Source organism: Pygocentrus nattereri, chromosome 13, assembly GCF_015220715.1.
Source record: "Pygocentrus nattereri isolate fPygNat1 chromosome 13, fPygNat1.pri, whole genome shotgun sequence".
NCBI classification, from domain to species: Eukaryota; Metazoa; Chordata; class Actinopteri; order Characiformes; family Serrasalmidae; genus Pygocentrus; species Pygocentrus nattereri.
The window spans coordinates 14,900,231-14,924,296 of record NC_051223.1 but is presented as its reverse complement, the minus strand read 5'-3'; the positions used below and the strand labels follow the sequence as shown (position 1 = coordinate 14,924,296).

Genomic DNA, 24,066 nt, shown 5'->3' with positions numbered 1-24,066 from the left:
CAAAAGTGACCAAAACATCAGCCAGAAAGCAAAGGTACTGAGAAGTGGTCTGTGGTCCCCACCTGCACAACCACTCCTTTATTGAGTGTGTCTTGCTAATTGCCAATAATTTCCACCTGTTGTCTATTCCATTTGCACAACAGCTGTGAAATTGATTGTCAATCAGTGTTGCTTCCTAAGTGGACAGTTTGATTTCACAGACGTTTAATTTACTTGGAGTTATATTGTGTTGTTTGAGTGTTCCCTTTATTTTTTTGAGCAGTGTAGAATACACCTTATTATGATCTGTCTGTTGAAATGTCTGTTAGAGATAATAAAAACACTTTCAAAGATTTCAAAACTCAAGAAGGAAAATCTTCTGAAGTGGAAAAAAGGACACTTAAAAGCCTGATATCCTCTAGCTACCCAAAAGAGAACACCTAACAAGCCTGGCCGACAACAGTCATGCAAACTCAAGCACTCTATGCCTAGAACACTTCAACCAGTCATCCAAAAGAAGGGACATGCAACAAAAATGCTGACCTATTTAAGACACTAAATACCGACATACACAAAAGAGAGAAACCCAAATGCTTCACTACTTTTAGTAAGTTTTCAGTTAATAACTGGGATAAATGAGTTTCAAAATAAATCTAGTTGTTTTAACTTTGCTAATGAATACAAATGAAAAAAAAATCCTTACCTTCAAATATAATAAAAGATAAGTTGTACTGAAAGTGTCCCAGTACTACTTGAACATTAAGTGGATAAAAGCTTGTACTGATTATTAGTCATATTTGTCTTGAGGGCAAAACTAAAGAAGCAAACTGAGCACCAAAAAAGTCTTAGCTCATCAACTACTTTTTGGGAAACTGGAAACTGAATTAAAATTTTTTTTGCAAAATATCACTTTAAATAGCTCTGAGGATTAAGTGACGTGCTGGAGATCAGGGTCAGGCAGTGGACAGGCTGTACTGTAGCATTTTTAGGAACAATGGGAATAACTGACAGATTTGTCCCCGTCACAAGGGACCCAGAGAGCACTATGACTGCAAGGAACACACAGGTATGCCTGAGTCAGCCTGAATGAGTGTGATCACACCTCTAAGAGTACAAGCCAAAGAAAATACACACATTTTTTCCTTTTGTTTCCTTTAAGACCATATTGTAGAAGCCAGAAAATGAAGGAAGCTTTGACCTAAGTGTGAAATATTACTGGCAGAGTGAAGAGAGAGCAAGATGGACATGCCATGCAATTACACAATGTCAAAAGTTGTCAAAATGGTTTTTTTTTTTTTAAATAGCATAAATCTTTAACTAATAGAAACCCAGACATTAAGTGAGTATTCAACCAAGAACAGTTACTATTTTTTTATTTAACAAATTTCTCTACTTCCTGGAAATCCTTTGCATTTATCTTTAGTACATTCCATGTAGAGTTAGTGTGTCATGGTATTTATCTTTTATCTGTCATCTTCATTTATCCTCATAATTTGTGAAGTGTGTATTCATATTAAAATTACACATGACATCAGAAACAGGGAAAACAATCTGTAGCACTGACTGCAAAATAAATATTGAGAAACAATGATATGAAAACCAGTATCTTTTATTCCAGTGTCATGTTTGACAGAAAATAGCACAAAGAATAAATGTCTAAACAGGCTTAAAAAAAAGTTACCCCATACATGTTAAAAATAAGAGTAAATATGCACAAATTAGCAACAAACAATAAGACATATCCCCACATTATTGTCCTAAAATATTAATATCCTGTACATAAGAATGCACATCAGTTTCTGACTAGGCATCGAGGCAGAGCCAGTGTATTAAGCTATATATTGAGCTGTGCTGTTTTTCTTTGTTTTGCAGGTAGAATACTCTTCTTTTACAAATGAACTACCATGGGCCTTTATAGTTACCTCCTTCAAAAAAAATAAAGGTGAAGACTAAGAAAATATCTGCATATTAGAGGAGAAACGAGTACCTGTTTGCACAGCACAAAGCTAACAGGAACATATGCTACTGCAAAAGATCAGACAGAATACATTCATATAACATTCTAGGCAAATTCAAATATCTGCACTACATATTTCTCAATATCTTGATTTCTACAACAAAATGCTTTGAACAGACATTCTAAATTCTACAAGTCAGTGCTCTGTGTTTTGGTCTTAAAAGGTGGCATCTCCGCCAAGGTGTCAGCTGTTGCCTCTAACAAACAACACCACATAAAAATATTAGCAACTGTCACTGTTTAACATCCAGAAAGACCAATATGGTCAAACAATGTGTTTGATATCGGTTAGAACCTAAGGAAAGCAGTTTGGTCTTTTAGATTACAAAGGGATCCAGTTTTCAAGATCCAGAACCAAGATCTAACTTTAAATCAACCCATCAAGAATTATCAAATCTAATTCATATACTTTCGCACGTTAACACGGGCATGTGGAGTTCTACAAAGTCATAGTTAGAAACATCTGTATTTAAGCCCTTTTCATGTGTACATTTTTTTTTCAAAACTCCAGCTCAAGTAACTGCAAATGAAGAATCAAATGAAGATGAGGCCCAAATCCAGGTCAAGGGTTGTGCAGTGTGGCTTTAGATGATGGGCGCTGATCGGTCATTTGTAATTGTGGGCCGTAGTTTGACTGTGGCAAATGGATTCCCACCTCTGAGAAGGAACAGGGGCATTAAAGTGACTTACTAAAAGTATATCTTGAAGTGATGCTTCGGCCAAAAATCTAATTTACATATTTTCCCTCTTACCTTAAACGTAGTCAATCAGCCAAGGCATGTTTGTGGTTTAGTAAAAGTTTCCTTTTTTAGTTTTGCACTAGAACAATGTAGCTAACTAATAACAGAAACATGTGCTTCATCAGGTTAGCATCATGCAATACGAGTTAAAAATCTCATCTGACTCAAAATCACAAATTGTGCTTATGTGGTTCTGACACAATAAAACATACTCCTATATAAAAATGGACTCATGTATGGTCAAAGTTCAAGCTTCAAGACAGACACTATTAATGTTTTTTTATATTATTATAGTTTCATGCATTTGTATTATATAGCTAAAACAGTAATACTGGCCATCTTAAAGCCTGAATTTTGTCCATACTTTAGTTCATGTTATAGAACCATGTATGCTATGCTGTCAGAAACATCATAAGTAAGTCTATCCAAAATTAAACAACTGAACAAAGCTTGATCCAAGTATGTGATGGAGTATCTTAACCTGTTGGCTGTAAGCTTACATTACTTGTTAGCACTTTCTAATGCTGTCTTATGATTATAGTTTTACCTATGTGATAAATATTGTTAAATTTTTATATAAATCATCAACCTGCCCTGAACTGCATATTAAAAACTGAATAACACATCACTCCAGTACAAAACCAAAGAACTTTACAACTGTAAATTTAATTTTAGGCCAAACTATGCTTTAAGGTCCTTCTGCTGTACCTAGAGTTACTCACCTAAGAAAAGGAGGAATGGAAGTACCGTTGGGCAAAGACACCTGTTGCACACAAAAAAAGTTCAAAAATCAAAACTATTACTGTAACAGGCTTGTAGTAGTAAAGACTGGCATTAAGTCTGAATGCTGATCTTGGGCTCAGTACAGACTAAGCAGAGAGATGCTGCAAGACTGGTTGGATTAGGATATCAACTCATTGTCTTCTGAATCTTATAGCACACAGCTGAAGCTGGGACATGTGGTGATCTAATTATAGGAGTCAAAAATCTTGATGATCGTGAAACACTAGCTCATCCATCTTTATGTTGACAATCCAACTTCAAATTCCATTCTACTGAAGTACATGGTTTTGAGGGCTATACTTTTCATAATCAAACATCACAACATTACTAGAGTTTCTTAACGTTTGAGGGCTCTTCACTGAAGTACGCGGTGAGTTTTATAAGGCGTTGGGGGCTACTAAGTACTATCGCCACTGAGAAACCCTGTGTTTGAGATTAAGGCACAGCTTAAAGCACACTGCCTCCTCTAGGGGGCAGACCAGTATCATAATAAGGCCCACAAAAGCGGAAGAGGAGAAGGGGTCCATGAAGTAGCCCTAGCAACGCTCTTAAAAATAAAGGTTCCTGAATGGTTCTTGAATGTGCAATAGTGTACAAAAGGTCAGAGATCACACTTTCATTCTTTTAATTTCCAGTCAAAACAGTTGATAAGTACTAGGAAGAAATTAAAATTTGAACAGAGCTTCACAGAAGCCTCAATAACTAAATATATTTTTGGTATTTGTACCGCTAAATACTATGTTGCCCTCACACAGTGGAAGGATGGATTTTTTTCAAATTTGAAGCAAGAACTGAGCTAGATTCTATCAAAGATTAAAAATCTTCAAGTATGGTTTCTATATTTTCTAATCTAATCTCAGAAACAGACACAAAAAGAGACACAAAAGAGAAATTTCCAAGACAGATGTGCTTGGGTAGGTTTTTTTTTTTTTGGTCGAATGTCAGTGTTTCTTTGAAGTTTAACAATTTCAGTGACTCCTTTGTCAAAGGTACACAGTTGTCAGATGCTAAATCGCAAGATTAAGAGAAAGCGGCAGTAAGATGCACAAAAATGAAGAGCGGACATTAATTTTAGATTATTCTTAGTGTTGGAGGCTTTGTGTAATTTCTGTTAAATATGTTTTCCTGCTTTTTTTTTTTTTAAACTGACACTGAAACACAACTTGCACTTAAAGGCCATTCTGACTGGAAATAAAAATCAACAATAGAATGATCTCTGACCTACGCTTTCAAGAAAAACCCTTAAGTTGTTTAGAAGTACACTGTCTGGAGGGTTACAAACACTTTCAAAAGGTTCTTTATAATTAAATACAAAATTAAAAAGCTTTAAAAAGAACCATCCATTAAAATGTTCTATAGGGGACTAAAAATAGTTGGTATCACTCCAAAGAACCCTGTTTGGCACCTTTATATTTAAGAGTGCACCCAACAACCAGTCACATGACCATACAGCACACAGACTTCTAGTTCCATTAGGCACCTATTTCTCCAAGAGCCCAGAGAAAGCAATCTGGCTTAAGAACACTCAACAGAGTGCAACCGCAGACGCTCACCAGTGGGTATGTGTGTGTCTGTGCATGCTTGTTGATGTGCTGGAATCTACTGTTCATCCCTTCATCCTCCCTCCTCATGCGCCAAGACCAAACCAGGTAGGGAGCATTTTTCACATGTCTTTATTTTGCACAATGACAGTAACGCTTAGTATTTTTCAAATCCTCCCTTATCCTCCTGGCAAGAACAAAAGGTTACATTATTGTGGCTTTCTTTCCTCCCAACGTCGTTTTATGCTAGTTCCTAATTTTTTTTTATCCAGTTCTTTCCCAGTTGCCAAGTCCTTTCAGTTAGTATGCAGGCTCAATCGCAGTTTAGAAGCAGTAGGGAGGGAAGCATAGATCAACTGCTTTAGGCTTGGCTTCTGTTTGTGCCCCTGCAGACAAGGTGGAGGGGTTTCAGGTTCATTCCCAGAGGGAAAACATGACCTGGGCTGGTTCTGACGGCATTCCCTGCTTTATATGCAGACGCACAGGACAGTGACGCTGACCGAAGTAGGGCTAACAGAGGGCCTCTATCCCAGTGTGCTTTCAGCACCAAAAAGCACTTCAGTTTTCAAGGCATTTGAACTAATCATGCTCTGCCCACAGATATGCAGCTTCATAGAAACTGTTGCTAGGATGAACAAGCTCTATAGGAAAAAAAATCTTGTTAAAATCTACTGAATAAGTAATTAAGTTAAGTTTTCATAAAAACAAGTAATCACAATCATACTCTCAGCAGCACTGCATGGTATGTTTAGAAGAATTGCCAGTTTAGCACTACACTACAATCTTAAAAGGTGCCACAAAGAGTTCTTTGTGAGATGTAATAAAAGAAGCATGTTTGGTTCCCTTAAGAACCATGTCAAAGAGATTTTTGAGTGTGAACAACCTTTTAAAGTTTTAAATAACCTATTTTATAGGTCCTTTATACTCACGTGTCATTTACAAGAAATGACAAAGCAAGAGAAACTGTATCAGCTGTTTGAAGATGGAGACAAACTGATCAAAAACATGGAATTGAGTGTGCACCAGCTTGTTTGAGGCACTTTGAGGACACAATTGGACACAGCTGTTCTATGGCACTGTGGAAATACTCCTTTTAAGCACTATTATTTTTAAGAGTGTACCAAAGCTAGACTATGCCGTTATAGCTAATCGAAAGGCAGGCGAACAACAACGACAACAACATAAAATTTGCCACCATTCTACAACTAGCTTGATTACATTAAAAAAACATGCATATAACATATATAATTTTGCCAATAATCTGAAAACTTGTCCAACCTCACAACAACTGCTAAAATGGAATATATTTGGGGGCAAAGCAGGATAGGTCAAATCTCCAACTCAAGTTTTTTTTTTTTTTTAAAAATCAGAAAATCAGACTGAGCTGAGGAGACTGGAGAGAGAAGAGAAGGAGAGGAGAGGAGGTGTTGGATGTACCGTGTTTTGCGGGGAGGGCTTCCTGGATGAGTCACTGTAGTCAGGGGGAGGCAGCAGCACAGGCTGCTGTTCCTCTTCCTCCTCATCCTCTATGTGCTGGTCAGGTAGATCCACCACATTTAGGGGGTGCAGAGGGGCCTCAATCCTGCCCACACAAACAGTTTATTAGCACTAAACATCATTTATATCCTTTGTATGTATCAATTTACAGATATTTATGATAAAAAAAAAAAAAAAAAAAAAAAAAAAAAAAAAAAAAAAAAAAAAAAACACACAACACACAACACACAACACACACACACACACACACACACACACACACACCATGAACTTGCACTGCTCTGCTCCAAGACCTGTTCTCATTTTTGGGGAAGAGCAACAGTACATAAGCTTTTACTTATATAAAAGAGAGAAGAATACTCACATGTCTGTGATCACAGGATCGCTGTAAGGTCGGCAATATGATGATGGAAACCAGCCTCTTCTGCAAAACAAAAGAACTGTAATGTCTGAAAAAGATAGTACACAAACAGCTCCATGCCTTTTATAATTCATGTTTGATAAATACAGTTTATGATGGGCTAAAACGGTAGATTTAGTCTTCTCATTATTACTGAGAAAAAAGTGAGTCACTGTAGAGGTGCAGTAGTGCAGTCGGTGGGAGACATGCATTAAGATATGGTTGCTTAGGAACTGTCTTACAGAGACAGTTGATCTCAACTTTGAACTGCCAAGCTTTAAAACTGTGCATTGTAATTGCACGACACAAAGACATTTCATTTCTCAAAAAAGTAATGACAGCATAATGGGTGCTGGGAGAAAGTGTGTTCAAACCCCTGGCAGAAATGGCAACTCTGACTCGATCTGTGGGACCCACACTGCTCAACTACCCCTAAGCTGAGATAGGAAATAATACAAAAACTTATTAAAACTGTCCTCTTAAAATAACACAAAAAGACTGTAAAAGCACAAGTAATCACAGTCATGCTTTCTCTGCAAATAATGGCTTCAAGGGGGCTTTTGCTGGTGTGGAAGCGCAGGGAGATTTTGATAATGACAGCCATCATCATTGCTTACTAATGGTAGTGTTAGCATTACAATCATCTTCTAAAAATGAAATTGCATGATAAGTGTTAGAAGATTGTTACATAATGATGTAACATATTGTACACTGTCTATGCTGATCCACACCTGTCACACAATTTATTGAGTATGAAAATAAAAGTTTATTCACTTTAACAACACAGTAAGCTTTCAGCTATAAGCAAGCATAAATCATGTGACAGGCCTAAGGCACCAGCACATTTACTTGTCTGCGAAGAAACTTATCTCTGGCATACCAAACATGCTTCCGCAATTTCTGTATGCATATCAGGCGTTCAAAACTGAGAAGGAGAAGCGGCGAACCAGCCTTTCCACTTTTTTTCAAAGTTATGCTTACTAATTCATATGCATGGCTGTTAAGACGAAGAAGGAGATACAAAGGAAAGACAGAGAAAAAAACTGACTGGGCTGAAAAGCTGCCCAATGAAAAGAGCTACTGCCACGAAAGCAAGTGTAGCACATCCAAGAGCTACAGTAAGCTTAGACCATAAACATCACGAACAGTGAGTTGACCCCTAAAGGTAAGCTTGAATATAATGTACAAAGCACTTTATGTGCTGAAGTAGTAACATATGCCCACTCGCTGCTGATACAGACCAACACAAAGACAATGCCATGGTCAAATTTTCCAGAGCTGTAGAGATACATTCACAATACAACAAGCATTGCAATTTGAGTTTTTGCACCATGATAGGACTGATTTTCAATCTAGAAATAATAAAAAAAAAAAGAATGCCAACATCATCTAACATTTAAAACAAAACTGCAGTGCCTCGCAAAAGCATAACTAGCTGAAATAATTTTCTCAGAAGTCATTTTTTAATACAAAAAGTAAATGGTTTCAGGTGCAGTACAGAGGTACTTGTGTATTTTTTTTAGCCATATCCCAGACATTTTTCCTCCTTTTTCAAAATATAAGCGTTTACAGTAGTATTTAAGTATCATTTCAAATTGCGTCTTAAAGCACACTGTTCCCTCACTGTTCCCTACAGAAACTAGGCTATATTAATGGGGTCACTTCGGATGACATTTTTGTGATGTTCCACAAATCAACATATTTCCACCTATTGAGTCTGCTGACACTGAAGTTACAGGGAGTGTTTCGACCTGGACAGAGGTCATCACTCTTAAAGGCCTAGTAACAAAACCAGCCTCTTTAATACCAAGGGAAAAAGAGAGGAAGGAAAAGTTTCATACACAAATGAACTACGACTGTTACATGAATCTACACAAATTTTAAGTGGACCTCAGGGCAAAAAATGAAATACATGAAAACTCAGTTATGCCCACTTTAATCAGAAAAACCATTTGATTTGATGTCAGTATGTCTGATATCACAAATATTTTGTAGCATGAAATCTAACTACTTAATTCATAGCATGTATTGTCTTGAGAAGAAAAATGAATATGCATATCTTAAACAGCGCTAGGTCTTACTGTCCGGTTTTCTCCATTTCCCCGTAGAGCCAGCCATCTCTCTCTTCCTGAATAAGTAAAGCGATGATTTCTCCATCATCAAAGCTGAGCAGGGTTTCGTTGTTTCCAGCTGTGTGTGGGAAGATAGTCTGCACTCGCAGCTTCTTTAGCATGTTCATACCGCTGGACACAGACGTAGACCTGGAAAGGCCATTACCATCGAGACTATCCTGGTCTGTGGATTTCATCATAAGCACAGGACATGTATCAGTTAAGGGACCATCATAATGAATGACTGCATTGATTACAGAAGAGGTGTCTCTCTGACTTGCCTGAGTAAGTCTCTGGGGAGATGGGGCTTCTGGGGAGCTCCTGGGAGAACATATTCACCAATGGACTGGTTTGAGCTTTCAGCAATGGGGCTGGTGGTGGCACCACAGAGTCTGAATTACTCTAAAAAACAAACAAACAGTACTAGGAACACTGGCTGGGACAAAATTGTGAGAACATAACATTGTACAAAACAAACTAGTACAGATGTCCTATTTAGGTTGGAGGGTTAGGGTTAGTTGGACAGAGTTTTGACTGTAGTTAAGCTACCCATATGGCTATGACACACCTAGCAGTAAGAGCAAGAGCAGTAAGTGAAGGAATTTATCAAAAGAGATTAGTCAGGTATTTTGAAGAGCACAGAACAACCTAAAATATGTAAAAAGCGTATCCCAAACATTTTACAAAAAAAAAAATATTTTGTAATTGTTATTTTGTAAAAATAGTGACTGGTCAAAAAGAGGAATACAAAACTGTGTTGACAACAAAAAAGCTCTAAAACACTTCAACCTTAACTCGCCTTGTGGAAATATCCACTTCACTAACTGTCATAACAAATATTTAGATTTTTTTTTAAAAAGGTAACAATCTTTGAGGTAATCATAAGCCTACATGCTGAGAAGCCTGGACTCACCCTGTCAAAGTGCTCCACGAGAAGCGAAGAGTTAGACGTCATCGAAACTGGAGTAGTCATGCCCTCTATCAGGGACATTACTGTGTCTGGGACCTTGGTGGCATCACTACACTTATCCTGCCAGCTGGGAAGCTTCAGAGACATCATCTCTTTTGCCTGAGGGCCATGATCGGCAAGAGAAGAACAGCCCGGGGCCACACAAGACAAAGCAAGGTTTCAGTGACTTCAAGCTTGAGAACATTGGACAAAGCCACATCCCTGTAACTCAACAATATTCTTATTCAAATGTAAATGAGAGCAGGCAAACTGCATTGACTTAAAGCCTGGTGTAGGACTGATGTGATTTTTCTGTGATGTATTAAAATCGTTGCACTGTGCAAAAGTTGGAGATCATGCTTCATTTGTTTAATTTTCCATCAAAATTGCCTTTTGTTTATCAGTGTTGGAGGGTGTGGGGCAGAAAACTAATTAAATTTTTTTTTTTTCAGTACTTAGAGAAAGTACAATATTTTTTGTGCTGACTCTTTGCTCTTTTAACGGAAGCTTGTATTCTTTTTCCTGAAGTTTCAGTTCTCTGAGAAACCTGCAGAGATTTCTATTTTTTTATACCTCCAAAGTTCAGTCTTAGAATTTGGTTATATTTTCTGGTTCTAACAATCCAAGCAATACAAAATACATACAGTAATGCTGAGGCCTGGGCTGTGGGGTGCCCAGTCCATTGTTTAGAGAACATTAGCTTCTTTGTTTGATTTGCAAAACATCTCAGTACCAACTTCTTGATGAAAAGCTACACATTTCAGGACCATAATGCTGAGGTGTCTTCTGTCAGAGGATGGATGCACAGAAACACCTCTGGATTTTTATTTTTATTTTTTTTAGATCTGAAGCAAGAGCAGAGCTTGATTTTCTCCCGTGTCATCAAAAATGAAAGCCTAAATTAATCAATGAAGTGTGGTCTGACTTCAGCACAGTGCTGTACCTCAGAAATACATTTTAGAGCATTTGAATGTCACCTTGTCATGAAAAGCTGCCATCTGATAGGAAAAGATACAATGTTTGTCCACCAGAAAGCAGAATCTCCTCTTCTCCTCCAGCAAGGCCTCTCTACAGCCATCCGCTATGAACTTCTGCATGTCCGTCTGTCGTGATGAGATTGTCTCTAAAAACTAACAAAAGCAAGATCCTTATAAATATCTCTAAAACTTCACCTAATCACAGCATGAAAGGACAACTTATGCACTAAACTCTTTTGCACAGTGTGATTCCTTCCAAAATTAAAGCAGCAGCTGTTTCAGAAACCCAACAGGAAAATGAATTTAATTAACAAAAAAGATAATGTAGAGGCAGAGAATAACAAGTCCCACCCTTCATCCCCCAATTAGTGATTATTCAGCAAGCAATCATGTCTGTAGACAGAGATATCCACCACTCCCTATGACTAACAACAATGCAATAGAGCACAGAGAGACAAGAAACAGAGGTCCACTCTTCACAGGATTCCCCTGCCTATAATAGCTCTCTAGCAGAGTTGTCATAGTGACCGTGCAAGAGCTTTATCTCCTGGGTGTCGATTTCAGCCTGTTGTCACAACCCTTTACCCCATGTATACATCTCTAGATGAGGCAGCCCCCGCTAACCGACTCTGCCATCTCTTTGTACTTAAGCCAGAGCCATTCTATGAGGATTACTGGTGATGTGGTGGTTATTAATGGATGAAAACTTTAAATAATTTAAGATTCAAGCCAGACTGAAGCAAGCTCTTTAGCTTTGTAGAACAAAGCCCACAGGGTGATCGGCAACATAAAAAGGCAATAACGAAATACGGTACACCAGTATAGGTTACCTGCCCTTTCTTGACTTACATGTTACCAATTAAGTTTACAAAAACAAATAAAAATGACACTAAAATAAAGAGCATTCTTTTTACAACAGCAGTTAGGTCTCATCAGCCTTGCCATACAAAGAGTATTTCTATTTTGCCTGAAGCTTGTCAGGTAGTGATTTAGAGAACAAAACAACCCTGAAGCAGTGTTGCAGTTGCAAAGCTGTTAATGGACAGACCAGCTTGTTTTTTTCCCCCCCTAACAGACCCCCTAATTGCTTAAGTAGACACACACAAACCTCATACAGATTGGAATAGTAAATGAACCAATTAGAGTATCCTTCAAGTGCATAGAAATCTTTCACTGTGAGTGACGCAAAAGGCAATCAGGTGAATTGACCCAAAAAAAAAAAAAAAAAAAGAAAGAAAAAAAAAAAAAAGACTTCAGAGCGACAATGAAGAGCGACCAACAACAACAACAACAACAACAACAACAACAACAACAACAACAACAACAAGCTGTAAAGCATAATGGTCCCAGCCCATTATGGCATCTTATTTTATTAAGTTATTTTCCAACTGTTTGCATTCCAGTTCCTTCTTAAATAGTTTATATATTTATAATTTATATAATATTTTAGCTGTTTTTTTGATGCAACATCACTGGGCAATTTGACTTGCTTGGACGAGAATGTTAACTGCCAATGGTGCTACATCAGTGAACAAATTTGACTGGGGGAGATGGTGAGCCATCCACATTTCCAGAATTCTTAAGGACACAGTGTACAGTGAAATGAGAAAAGTGTCGTGTATAAAACAAATAACTGGCCATGTCATAAAGAAAGAACAAAAATTGCATTTTTAGTAAAAGTTACTCATAGCAAGGAGCCTCAATCATTACATGAAAAAAAAAAAAATCTCACCTCATTTTCCTTGATCTCATATTTGCTGGAATGCTTCCCCTGGCTTTTTCGGCGTAGTTTCTTCAGATCTGCTTGTGATTTGTCCAGCGAGTCTTGCCTCATTTTGTGCTCTGACTGGTATCTCTTGAATGTGGCCTGAGATGAACAAAAACACCGTACGTATAATCAGTGCTTGAAGTGACAGATAACCATCAAAATACAATGTGGCAGTGAGAATGCTAAACCACACTTACAGTCATGTATTTGACGTCCATGTCCGTTTTCCTCTCCAGTTCTATGATGATGTCTCTATGAAACCTTTTGAACTGATCAGAGTAAAACCAACTGTCAGAATAATAAGAGATAAATAATAAAACTTAACAGATAAATAATCACATGCAACAACAAGTCTGGAAGGCTTCCCCAAAGACAGTTTTAAAGACTCTGTATATGCCATACTAAAGATAAGAGCAGCCTCTCACTTAAGTCATTCAATTAGTGCTTACCCTGGGCTTTCTCTATTGATTGAGAAGAGAAACAGGTGAGAAAAAGATGAAAGACGTAGACTGCCTCTGAAGAGTGAATGTGCTATTTTGAGTGCAATCTGGTTCTCAGTGGTGTATGCATGTACATTATAAAAAACAGGGCCTGGGGTGAAGAGCAGGCAGCCAAGTCAAAGGCACAGCAGGGAAGGTGAAATAGAAATTGAAGTAGAAGAAAAGTGAAGTCGATTTGATCACCAACACTGCACACTTACAGACTCCTCTAGCTCCAGTTGGACCTTCTTATGCACTTCAGATATCTCCATCAGGACCAATCCTGTGAACAGAGACATCAGCTTAGAACTGCAGCTTACCCAACTGTTTCTGTTCACTGCTGTCATAACAAAATATTGCTACATTGAATGATGTTTAGGTTTGGGGTGGTCAGTACATTGTTCTGAGAACAAGAAATTTCATTAATTCTTCAGTAATAGCTTCTTGACAGTTACACATCATTCCTGATCCACAGTGATAAGTTGTCTTATAGTGGAAAGAGACAGAAACAGAGAGGATTTTTTTCAGATCTAAAAGAGGAGCTAGATTTTCTCTCAAAGGTATACACAGTTGTCAAGAGTTTCATTTCCTCTATATCTTTTAAGGACTTTTGAATGGGTTGTAATAACTTGCTTTCACTCATTGTCCCCTTCAATTTCCCCTTCCCTAATCTCCTCAGAAACATCTCTTTAACTTAATGGCAGTTTCACTGAAAATTAAATGAAAGAAGCATGACTTTCGCACAGTACTGTGTAAACACAGAAAATGCTTAGCAATATGAGAAAAGCATGACAAAAGGCATAATAGCATTGTAAGTGATTTGCTGTATGATACTACACAATTTTACATGAGATGAACTGTCCTTATATCAAGTTTGAGTATAGAAATATGCACAAATAAAACATGCAGTGACAAAATGCCACCTGCCTGCAGTAGTCTACTCTCACAATAATCCATCATGAATCGTCCATTTGTCCTGCAAGCTCTTACTAAGGAGTTTGGCTAGTGCTATAACAGCATGGTAGCCCTCATCTGGCATTGCACAGGCCACACAAACCAAACCCTAAAGCAAATAAACAAAAGGTGAGGGGCTGCAGCATGATGTACAACAGCAGCGGTGCTTTGCACGCACATCTCTGCTCTAATAGCACCCACAACGTTATTACAATAAAGGTCAGCAGAAAAAGCTGGTAAATGCTGTCTTTGTATAAAGCAGGGCGTGCGAGCAGTGTGTTATCACAGCTCTGAAGATGAAGCATGAGATGGTGTTACCTCTTTACAATAATTACACTGTATCTTCATAAACAGAGAATGCATGTACAAATATGTCTTGGTTCTAGTAGGTGTGATTAAGTATTAAGAGTCCTTTTATAGATCCATGACAAAAATTCTTCCTTAATGACCTCTTTTTAAAGAATATGCCAGCACTTTTCAACCCATCCTTTATCCACTGCATCTGTAGCATATGGTCAATTACCATAAACAACAATTTGCTCTTAGAAAAGAACTGTTCACTTGTACTTCACTTATAATAGAAACCATTGGGCAGTTACAAAGTTCTTTGTAAATATTTATGCAAAATGTATTTTTATACACCACTTTCATTAAATCCCTCTGTAAAAAAAAAAAAAAAAAAAAAAAAAAAAAAAAGACATGTAAATTATTCATAAATCTGCATAATTTGTTCTTTTAGAGAGTGGATGGTCCTTCACCAGCATAGTGTTGTGGCTGGAGTTCTCTCAGGTTTTTTTTTTTTTTACCATGCTGCTTTAAAGGTGGATAAAGTGAACAGCCCTGATATGACATTCTCTCATGTCTGATGAGTCATATTAGAAAATAATAGCTAAATTTAAATCTCCATTACAGATATGTACATTAAACGTCCAAAAGAGTTATGATGGAGATATTTCAGCCACACCTATTGATAACAGGCATATAAAATCAAGGAATCATAACGAGAAACTCAACAACTTCAAATATGGCACTGTTATAGGATGTCACCTTTGCCAGTTTGTGAATGTTCTGCACCGCTAGAGCTGCCCCAGTCAACTGTGAGTGCATTAGACCACCTAAACTCACAGAGCAGGGCCAGTGCTAATGCACACAGTGTGTAAAAAATTGCCCATTTCCTGATTCGTTCATTACAAAGTTCCAAACTGCCTCTGGAAACAACAACATTTCTATATCTGCACAGCTGCACACAATCCTAAGATCACTATGTACAATGCAAAGCATCAGTTGCAATGGTGTAAAGCATGCCACAACTGAACTATGGAATAGTGGAAGCATGTTTTGAAGTGATAAATCATGCTACACTATCTGGCAGTCAGATGGAGGAATCCAGGTTTGATGTATACCAGGAAAATGCTACCACCCAGAATGCACAGAGTTAATAATACAGTTTAGAGAAGGGATAAGGGTTCTGGTTCTATTTTTTAGGGTGTGGACTATATAATCTGGAAGTTATATACTTCAAACTTTGTGGCAACAGTTTAGGGAAGGTGAGATCCAAGACATGAATTGATGAATTTGGTGTGGAGGAACTCCAGTGGCCTGCACAGAGTCCTGACCTTTATCACATTGAACACCTTTGTGATGAACAAGAAAGGAGACTGTGAATGGATGGGCACAAGTTTCCACAGACACACTCCAAAATCTTGTGGAAAACCTTCCTAAAAGAGTGGAGGCTGTCACAGACACAAACGAGGGCCCATTACACATTAATGCCCATGGTTTTGGAATGGGACGTCCAACAAGCTCATATATGCATGATGCCTAGGTGTCCACATACTTTTGGCCAAAGAGTATACTTAAAACATTTATTCATGGAATTAAGCATCTGCCCCTTTTATTCTAGGTTGAGCTTAGATTCACTGACTGTTCTGTATTTCTATTAAGCACAGGAAATGCGTCAAATTGCTGTTGGTGGTAATCGGTGGTATAACGTAGAGGCAAAGACAGATTAGGTTAAGAAATGTTAAGCCTTCCTTTAAAGACCTTATAATGACCAAAGAGAACTGGGCTGGCCTCAGCTGAGATGCAAGACACCTGTATATCTCAAAGTAAACATCATTAATAGCAGGATAGTATTTCTCATGTCCACAGCCACTATATCTCCTGGGGCCCTTTATCTTGTACTATATTAAGAACTTTAACACAACTGAGTAATGATTGGTTATATCTACTAAGCTAGATGAATGAGGCTTTAACTGTTTATGGAACTTACCACCTATATGCCATAAACCACTGTCATAAAGTTGGCAATAATTAAATCTAAGTCTACAAATAGCTTTTGCTGACATTTAAAATGCTTAGTATAACAGTTCCCTTTAAGAGGAGATGAAAAAGCATATCTGGCTCTCCTGATTGTTGTGTGCGGAGTCAGAGAGAGTGCCACTGCCAGTGCCATTGTCTGATTAGCACACACTCGGTTCTGTCAATCATTTCCACAGAGCTAACGCAGCTCTAGACCATTATGCAAACAGTTATTTCCAAGAAAAGCACTCTACACTAAACAAAAAGAACAAGCGCACCAGTATTTCATTAAAGGCTGTCTACAAATAATGAACAGCATATCACAGTTGGGATCAGACAGATCCCTGTAGCAGACAACACCAGGTGGTTAAACTCAGAGCTCTCTCCATCTATGTAAACAAGACACTAATGCATAGACTCTGACAACAAAGTAGAGTTGTGTCTTCTGGGATTGTGGAGGCTGAATAGCTAATAGCTATAATAATAATAATAATAATAATAATAATAATAATAAAAGTTCTGTTTGATCTAGATAGTTTGAGCCCACAAAACATGGACATGCAGGTCTGTAAGTACAATAAGCCTACTGGAAATCCCTTTCTCATTTCCATCATTCTAGTAAAGATTCATCTTTTTCTCACCATAGGAACTAGCCATGAGAGATAAGCCTTGTACAATAGGAACTGAACAGGTTTTCATACACATTTTTGTTTAGCAAAATCATCATAACTTGATAAGCAGCACCCTGATCATCTGTTTATCTTTTCTTAGTATTCTTAAGCATAAACTAATGGCAGCAACACAAAAAAAAAAATGGCCGGACAAGAGTCTAATCAACTTATACATCATGCTACTGAGCTAAACTCATCTAGACAGATGAAAACAACAATGTTGAATTCATCACCATGCTAACGTTAGCTTAATTACATTACAATTAAAAACCGCACCTAATCTGTCCTTATAGTGTGACCTTTCAATTGGAGGGTCGTTTTCCCCGACAACACAAAATAACCACTTTAGGCACCCTAAAGACCCTTTCATTGGATTTTGTAAATGAGATGTACGAACATGAAGAACCTTTTTTCAAAGTTTAACGGATCTCCACATAATGTAAAGATTCTTAAGATATTATATTTACATTACATAAAGGTCCTTTGAACCTTTAAAAAGGTCCTTTACACTATGGCATAGTCTAAGAACCCTTGGCGGGACCTCCGTTTTTAAAAAATGTAAAATATATCGCCCGTAAAAGGGAAAATGAAACAATCTCTGTATTAAAAACCAAGACTCTTCTTTTTAAAAGACAGCACAGCAATTTATTGTGAGCTAACGTAGGAAGGAGAAAATGGTGCAATGTTGATTTTAGCTTATTTGTACGGCAGTTTCTACAATGTCACCATGTTTTATACAGGCTGTGGCCAGCAAAGCAAAAGTAAAAGTGGCAAATAGAGTATAATAAGAAAGAACCATTGAGAGGACCCAAAACAAGTTCATGAATAAGTAAGCAGTGGGAAATTTTATTTTTTTTCAATTTTACCTTGTTTATAATGCATACATCTTGCTACTAAAGGTAATACTTGTTTAAACAGACAAATCGGTTTGGTGGAGTACAATACATTATATATTGAGTTATTTGGTAGATTGTGTATAATCTACGTGTGAAGATGTTACAATATATACACATGTTTTCTGAGATATCCCCAACATATTTAGGCTAATGACAATAACAGTAAATAAGAAACAACCTAGCAATGAGAACTGCACAGTGAAAGTAAATTCTTTAGTGAGACACTAATAAAACACTAGAGGAAGCACTACAGCACTGTGCTAAAAGCTATTTAAAAAAATGACAGGGGTAATTGATTTTAAACTGGTCAGGCATGAACGGCTCCACCAATTACATTCTTTTAAAAGACCCTGTCATACCTTTTACAGACACAGTGACTTTGCTTTTTTCCAAGCTCTTAGCATTTCAGTCCACCTAAAATAAACACAAGGTGCCTCAAGATTAGGGGCTTAACAGTGATGTTTCTTTTACATGTCAAGGAACAACTCTAGTTCAGAGTAGGATTTCAAATGTTTGTGAAAGTATTTGCTAATGTGTTAATGCCTGAGGACACATCTGGCGTTATGGCTGTTTGAAAAAGTGGATTAAGCAAATGTAGTTAGTTAGTCAGTCTAATGCTTACTGCAGAAAATAAGATATCTAAATGTCCAAACCTATACTTTTAAATTTTGATAGAATGTCACCACCAGCAACACAGAACCTTTTCCCCAGTTTAAACTGGATACTCTGGATAAACAATACATCAAAAGTCAGAAATTAAGCAAACAATCTACAAATCTGGTCTGAGCAGTGTCACAATGTCTGTAGTAGTTCAAACATCAGTCAATACATAACTACTAATAATAAGGAACTGAATTTCAACGAGCAAAGACTTTGTTTCATTTCCTTGTCTTTCATTTTAGAAAAACGTGTAAGCATGGGGAAAAGGGCAGGGCCGCTTTGAGCACTTGTCGCATTCCAGTCCAACAGTTTCAGCTGAGTGTTCCAGCTCCCCTGACAGATTACTATACTTATAGCCTCACAGTAATGAAATGCCATCATGGCAATTCATCATGCAGTGCCATTTCATGAAAACAAGAGCAGTGATGGAGAGAGAGTGAGTGAGTAAGAGAGACGGACGCTAAAGGTTTTCTAGAAATATGCATTAGTGTTAGACTGCTGCAAAAAGTCAAATGCATGAGGTGAAAGCCCCTAAAGTCTTAAATTTTCAGTGCTTTATGGGAATATTCCAGGCCATTTTCAACCTAAACTCTATCTGCAATACCTGAATTTTACTGCTGATTACAATGTTTATTTAAAAAAAAACAAACTAAAAAACAAAAAAAGCTAGAATGCTGTGCAAACTGTCATTAAAAACAGAAGGCAATGATGTGCAAATCATTCAAACCATATCTTTAATTAAAACTAATACACAGACAGCATATCTAATGCTGAAATCGAGAAAATTATGGTTTTTGAATAATACATGCCAATAGGGACATGTTTACCACTGAGCTGCATTACCTCTTTGTTTACCAACACCCTGTATGCGTTTGAGAACTGAAGGAAACCAAATGCTGTAGTTTTGAAAGTGAAATGTTTTCCTAGTCTTGATATAGGATCATCAGTTTGGAGTTTTCTGTCATATTTTTTCACATTTCTTTCATAATGCACCAATCAGGTAACATGTCTGGACTGCAGTCTGTCCAGTTTAGCACTTGGACTCTTATTGTGGAGCCATGCTGTTGATGATTTAAAATTAATTTCACTTTTAATTAGTCGGACCACAAGTCACTTTTACACTTTGCCTCCATCTTAAATGAGCCTGGGCCTAGAAAAGGATGCGGAACACCGAGTCTCTCTTTGAATTGGTATATGATTGGTTCCTAGGCGCCTCATGTCCCTCGTGCAACTGGATGATATGAGATCGCATTTGCCTAGAAGGCAAAAACGATGGGTGACTAACTGTACTACTACCTCCAGCACATGCAGCTCTTTTTGCTCGAGTGTGCTCTGCAGATCCTCGTGTTTTGTAGATGCTAACATAATGTTTGAACTCTGGCTGGAGGAGAGGGAAGTATCAGATCTCTTCAAACATTAAGAAGGGGGTTTACCTTGAGTCAGTCACAACGATTGGTTTTTATGTCTAACCAACATTGCTAGATATAGAATATGATGTGAAGCCTCTAAGGCAGAGGTGCACAAATTCAGTCCTGAAGCTTGGTAGTACTTTTATTCACACACCCAGGACACCTAGCAAAAATGACTAATTCAATTAGGTGTGTTTGAGTAGGGAAATTACCACACCACGCTGAATACCAGCCCTCTAGAACTGGGCTTATGCATCCGTTCTATATAGCTGGCAACAGCACTGCTTTCAGGTAGATTTATCTGAAGAATTCCTGAAAGTGTTCTACAAAAATGTGAGTCATAATTATTTACTGATGGAATTGAGCAACTGCCTAATGGCTTCTATTGCAAGTACTTTCAGTCAATAGATTTTCTTATTTTGTAAGCACAGAGAAATGCACCAAAATTGTTGCCTTTGTTAATCCACAATATGGTACAGATGTGGCAGATAGAGACTGTCTTTGTAAATAGCCAGAGCATTCCTTTAAAGCATAAAAGGAAATTCACACATTTGTGTAGTACTCACAGATGCTTTGATGACATCCTGGTGGCTCACAGAGCAAAAAGAAAAGGTCACCTCAGAAACTGGATTTTTTTTTTAAACACATGCTCAAGCTGTACTTACTGATGTAACATACAAGAAACACACATGTTTTGAGGGCTTTGTAAGAATCACACATGCCACTGGATTATCAAGTCGCTAGTGCTGACAGATCACTCCTAAAAGGTGCCCCTGTTTATCATTGCTAAGATATCTGCTTTGGGTTATGAAATCCTGAGAGCAGGGTGAGAAAGATGAGTCATGTGGTAGATTTCAGCAGTTTGAGGCAGATGGAGGGGAGGATGAATAGCAAAGAGAGGGGGGTCCAAGCACTGTTTGCTCTGGGTGTTTGCTGCTGCACTCTGCTCAACGTGTTAGAATTCACACTGTCTGGGAGTCGTCTGGGCTGCCTCACAGGGATTCCAGGCTGAGGAGCGGAGCTCAGGCACAAAACACAATACTCGAAAAGGGAAGCAAATTACACTTGAACTCACTACCCATTAGACAGGAAGACACCCTTGTGAAAAAAGTGATACACTGAATTTACTTGATTGAAACATGCATATAGTTTCCACACAAATGAAATAGATAGCAACAACCCAATTACTAAGATGTTTATCAATAGACAAAACTGTTTAGGCTTTTGAAAAAATTAAAAATAAATAAATAAATAAATAAATAAATAAATAAATTCACTCATGTGGAAATTATGTTCACATTTGAATCTACCAAGTCTGATGCATCAGCCCCCCCCCCCCCCCCCCCCCCCCCCCCCCAACCATTGCGCATAAATGACTTGATATTGCGATCTGAATCAGTACATGCACATGGGAGCCGATTTTAGATTCGAACAACAGGAGAAGGACCACAGAGTCCTTTTAGCCACCTTGTAACTCAAAAAAGGTGCAAGCAGGCCTGCATACATCAAAAGCATTTACTCTGCCAAGGCAGAGATGACAAACAAGCATGAAAATCAGCCTAATGGAAGTTTATAAATTACATGCAAGCTCTGAAACACCTGACTTCATTTTCACATCCAATGAATAGAGTAAATGCTAAGTCACTGGCAATAAACAACCACCAAACCTAGGCCCGACTTACAAACACAATCTGCATGCAGCCTGACCAAAAAAAATAAATAAATTCAAGATATTCTAAGTCATGCCAGGAGAAATGAATCATCTACTTTAGAATGTAATCAGCCTCTCTTACACCACCTCTGGCCCCACAGACAGCAAATCTGCAGACTTACCCAGTTCCCTGGAGACTGGTGACACAGCAGCATTCTCTCCAATCTTTGAGACTGCATCAAAATATGCCTTTCCAGAAAGGGTCATCGCTGTAACACATTGAATGATGTCATGTTAACTGATGCTTTGGCAGAATAACATAAGCAACAGTACTGTAATGTATGTAATGCCCTTTTGCTGGCACCTCCAACCATTCACCCACTTAAGTGATAAAACATGCAAGAAAGTCCACTATGAACAAAATCAAAGCTGTGGTTTAGTCATGGCTCATCACAGCCCTGACGTTATTTATAATAACTTGTGTCTGTAGAATACAACATTTTGCTACAATCAGTTAAAAACTGAATTTTTTTTTATTTCAAATTTTGTATTAATAAATTATAAGACTCGTCATACTTCATGCAAATTTGATCGGTTGTGTTCGGTACACTGTATACCATGTACTGCATGGTATTGCTCATATCAATATGCAGTAAGTCACAATAACCATCACGTACCATGTGCCATAGTACATGGTGGAGGTGTGACTCCACTTACATCAGGGGCTGAAGCAATTGGACTGATTCCAAGACCTGCCTCATCTTCTTAGCGCTCCAAACTGTTAGTAACCACTGCTAGCCACTTTTCTGCATTACATTATAGGATGGATGCAGTATATCACAAAAATTCATACAGTATTCACGACCCACTAAGAAAGCTGGACATTCTCAAGACAGAACAAGAAGTGGCAGCGTGTTATATTTTATAAAGGCAAGGTTAAGTCATTCTCTACAAGACTTTTAACAAAACTTTGTGCTTTGATGTCATTTTTGCCGCTATGTTAATGGTGAACTGACATGGCCTCCATATACTTTGAACTGAATGATGCACTGACTGAACAATTCTGTAACCCTCAAGTTTTTTTACATGCTCACAGCAGTGAAGCAAGTGTGACGCATCATAAGGCAGATGAGAAACTCATGTTAGTTGCAGACTGCATACTACATCCTACTTTATGGCATATTTATATGAGCAGTATGTAGTACGCTTTTTCAAACACAGTCATTGTTCCAAATATGTTTTAATATTGTCACTTTTCAAAAAAATTACTCGCACAACTGTTGCTACTTTGCAGTCACTAGTCAGCAGAAAGATGGTGCAAAACCTCAAAATACTGGGGCAGTCGTGGGCTGGAGGTTAGGGATCTGGCCCTGTGACCGGAAGGTTGCTGGTTCGATCCCCAGGGCCGACAGTCCATGACTGAGGTGTCCTTCAGCAAGACAGCTAACCCCCAACTGCTCCCCGGGCGCCATGGATAGAGCTGCCCACCGCTACGGGCAAGTGTGTGCTCACTGCCCCCTAGTGTGTGTGTGTTCACTAGTGTGTATGTTGTGTTTCACTTCACGGATGGGTTAAATGCAGAGGTGGAATTTTCCCGGTTGTGGGATCAAAAAAGTATCACTTAATCACTTAATAACTGTCCAGTTATCAGATATAAAGACAGGGGTAGAATGCTTTTCAACCATTTTGACTGTGTGGTTGGAACCAACTGCTCTATAAAAACAACTCCATTACTGGTTTTATATTAAAAAATGAATTTTCTTTGCTTTGCCAGGCAAATTCTGCCATTAGTTGACAATGCATAACAGTGTAAAGTTGGTTACCTGCCATCGATTTCTCGTAGCTCTTCCCAAGGTTCACAAGGTTGCGCAGTCCTGGGTTGAACTGTTCCATCACGTTCTAAGACAGCAGAGCACAAGGTCAAGAACACTTTAGTTTTCGAGTTTATTGAACCCTGAAAGAATAAACCTTTTGGGATTTGCTTGAATGATTGTAAGAAAACAAACGGCTGCCTTAATGCTTGTGTTGTTCCAGTAATACAGTAACTGAGCTGTGTGACTAAGATAGTAAAGAACACATTAACTGTAAATATTACATTACCTATAACTCTCTGAATTATTCCACTATGAGTTACACGTTTATACCATTATACCTAAAATATGTTCTTAATTTGCCACAGTCCTTCCTTCTGCATAGGGGTTTTGAGGGGATTTGAGGGGTAAAAAGTACACGCAAAATGTTCCATTAAAACATTAACATGGCTAGATGTTTGTAAAACAAGGT

The 24,066-nt window shown here is 38.0% G+C and overlaps 1 protein-coding gene across 4 annotated transcripts in view; it reads right to left on the bottom strand.

The window, feature by feature from the left end:
• Positions 1-24,066, bottom strand: part of baiap2l1a (BAR/IMD domain containing adaptor protein 2 like 1a) — a 28,010-nt gene that overhangs the window by 2,653 nt on the left and 1,291 nt on the right. Inside the window, exons 2-14 of one of the 4 annotated variants that reach the window (XM_017705548.2) lie at positions 23,607-23,682; positions 21,966-22,052; positions 13,463-13,524; positions 12,960-13,031; positions 12,727-12,861; positions 10,995-11,147; positions 9,982-10,137; positions 9,350-9,470; positions 9,039-9,252; positions 6,922-6,981; positions 6,498-6,642; positions 3,459-3,499; positions 1,571-2,653 (exon numbers count right to left, since the gene is read on the bottom strand). In XM_017705548.2, the coding sequence (XP_017561037.2) occupies positions 2,581-2,653; positions 3,459-3,499; positions 6,498-6,642; positions 6,922-6,981; positions 9,039-9,252; positions 9,350-9,470; positions 9,982-10,137; positions 10,995-11,147; positions 12,727-12,861; positions 12,960-13,031; positions 13,463-13,524; positions 21,966-22,052; positions 23,607-23,682 (1,395 nt within the window). In that variant the 3' untranslated portion in view covers positions 1,571-2,580. The other 3 variants (XM_017705549.2, XM_017705547.2, XM_037544423.1) reach the window with 3 other exon arrangements.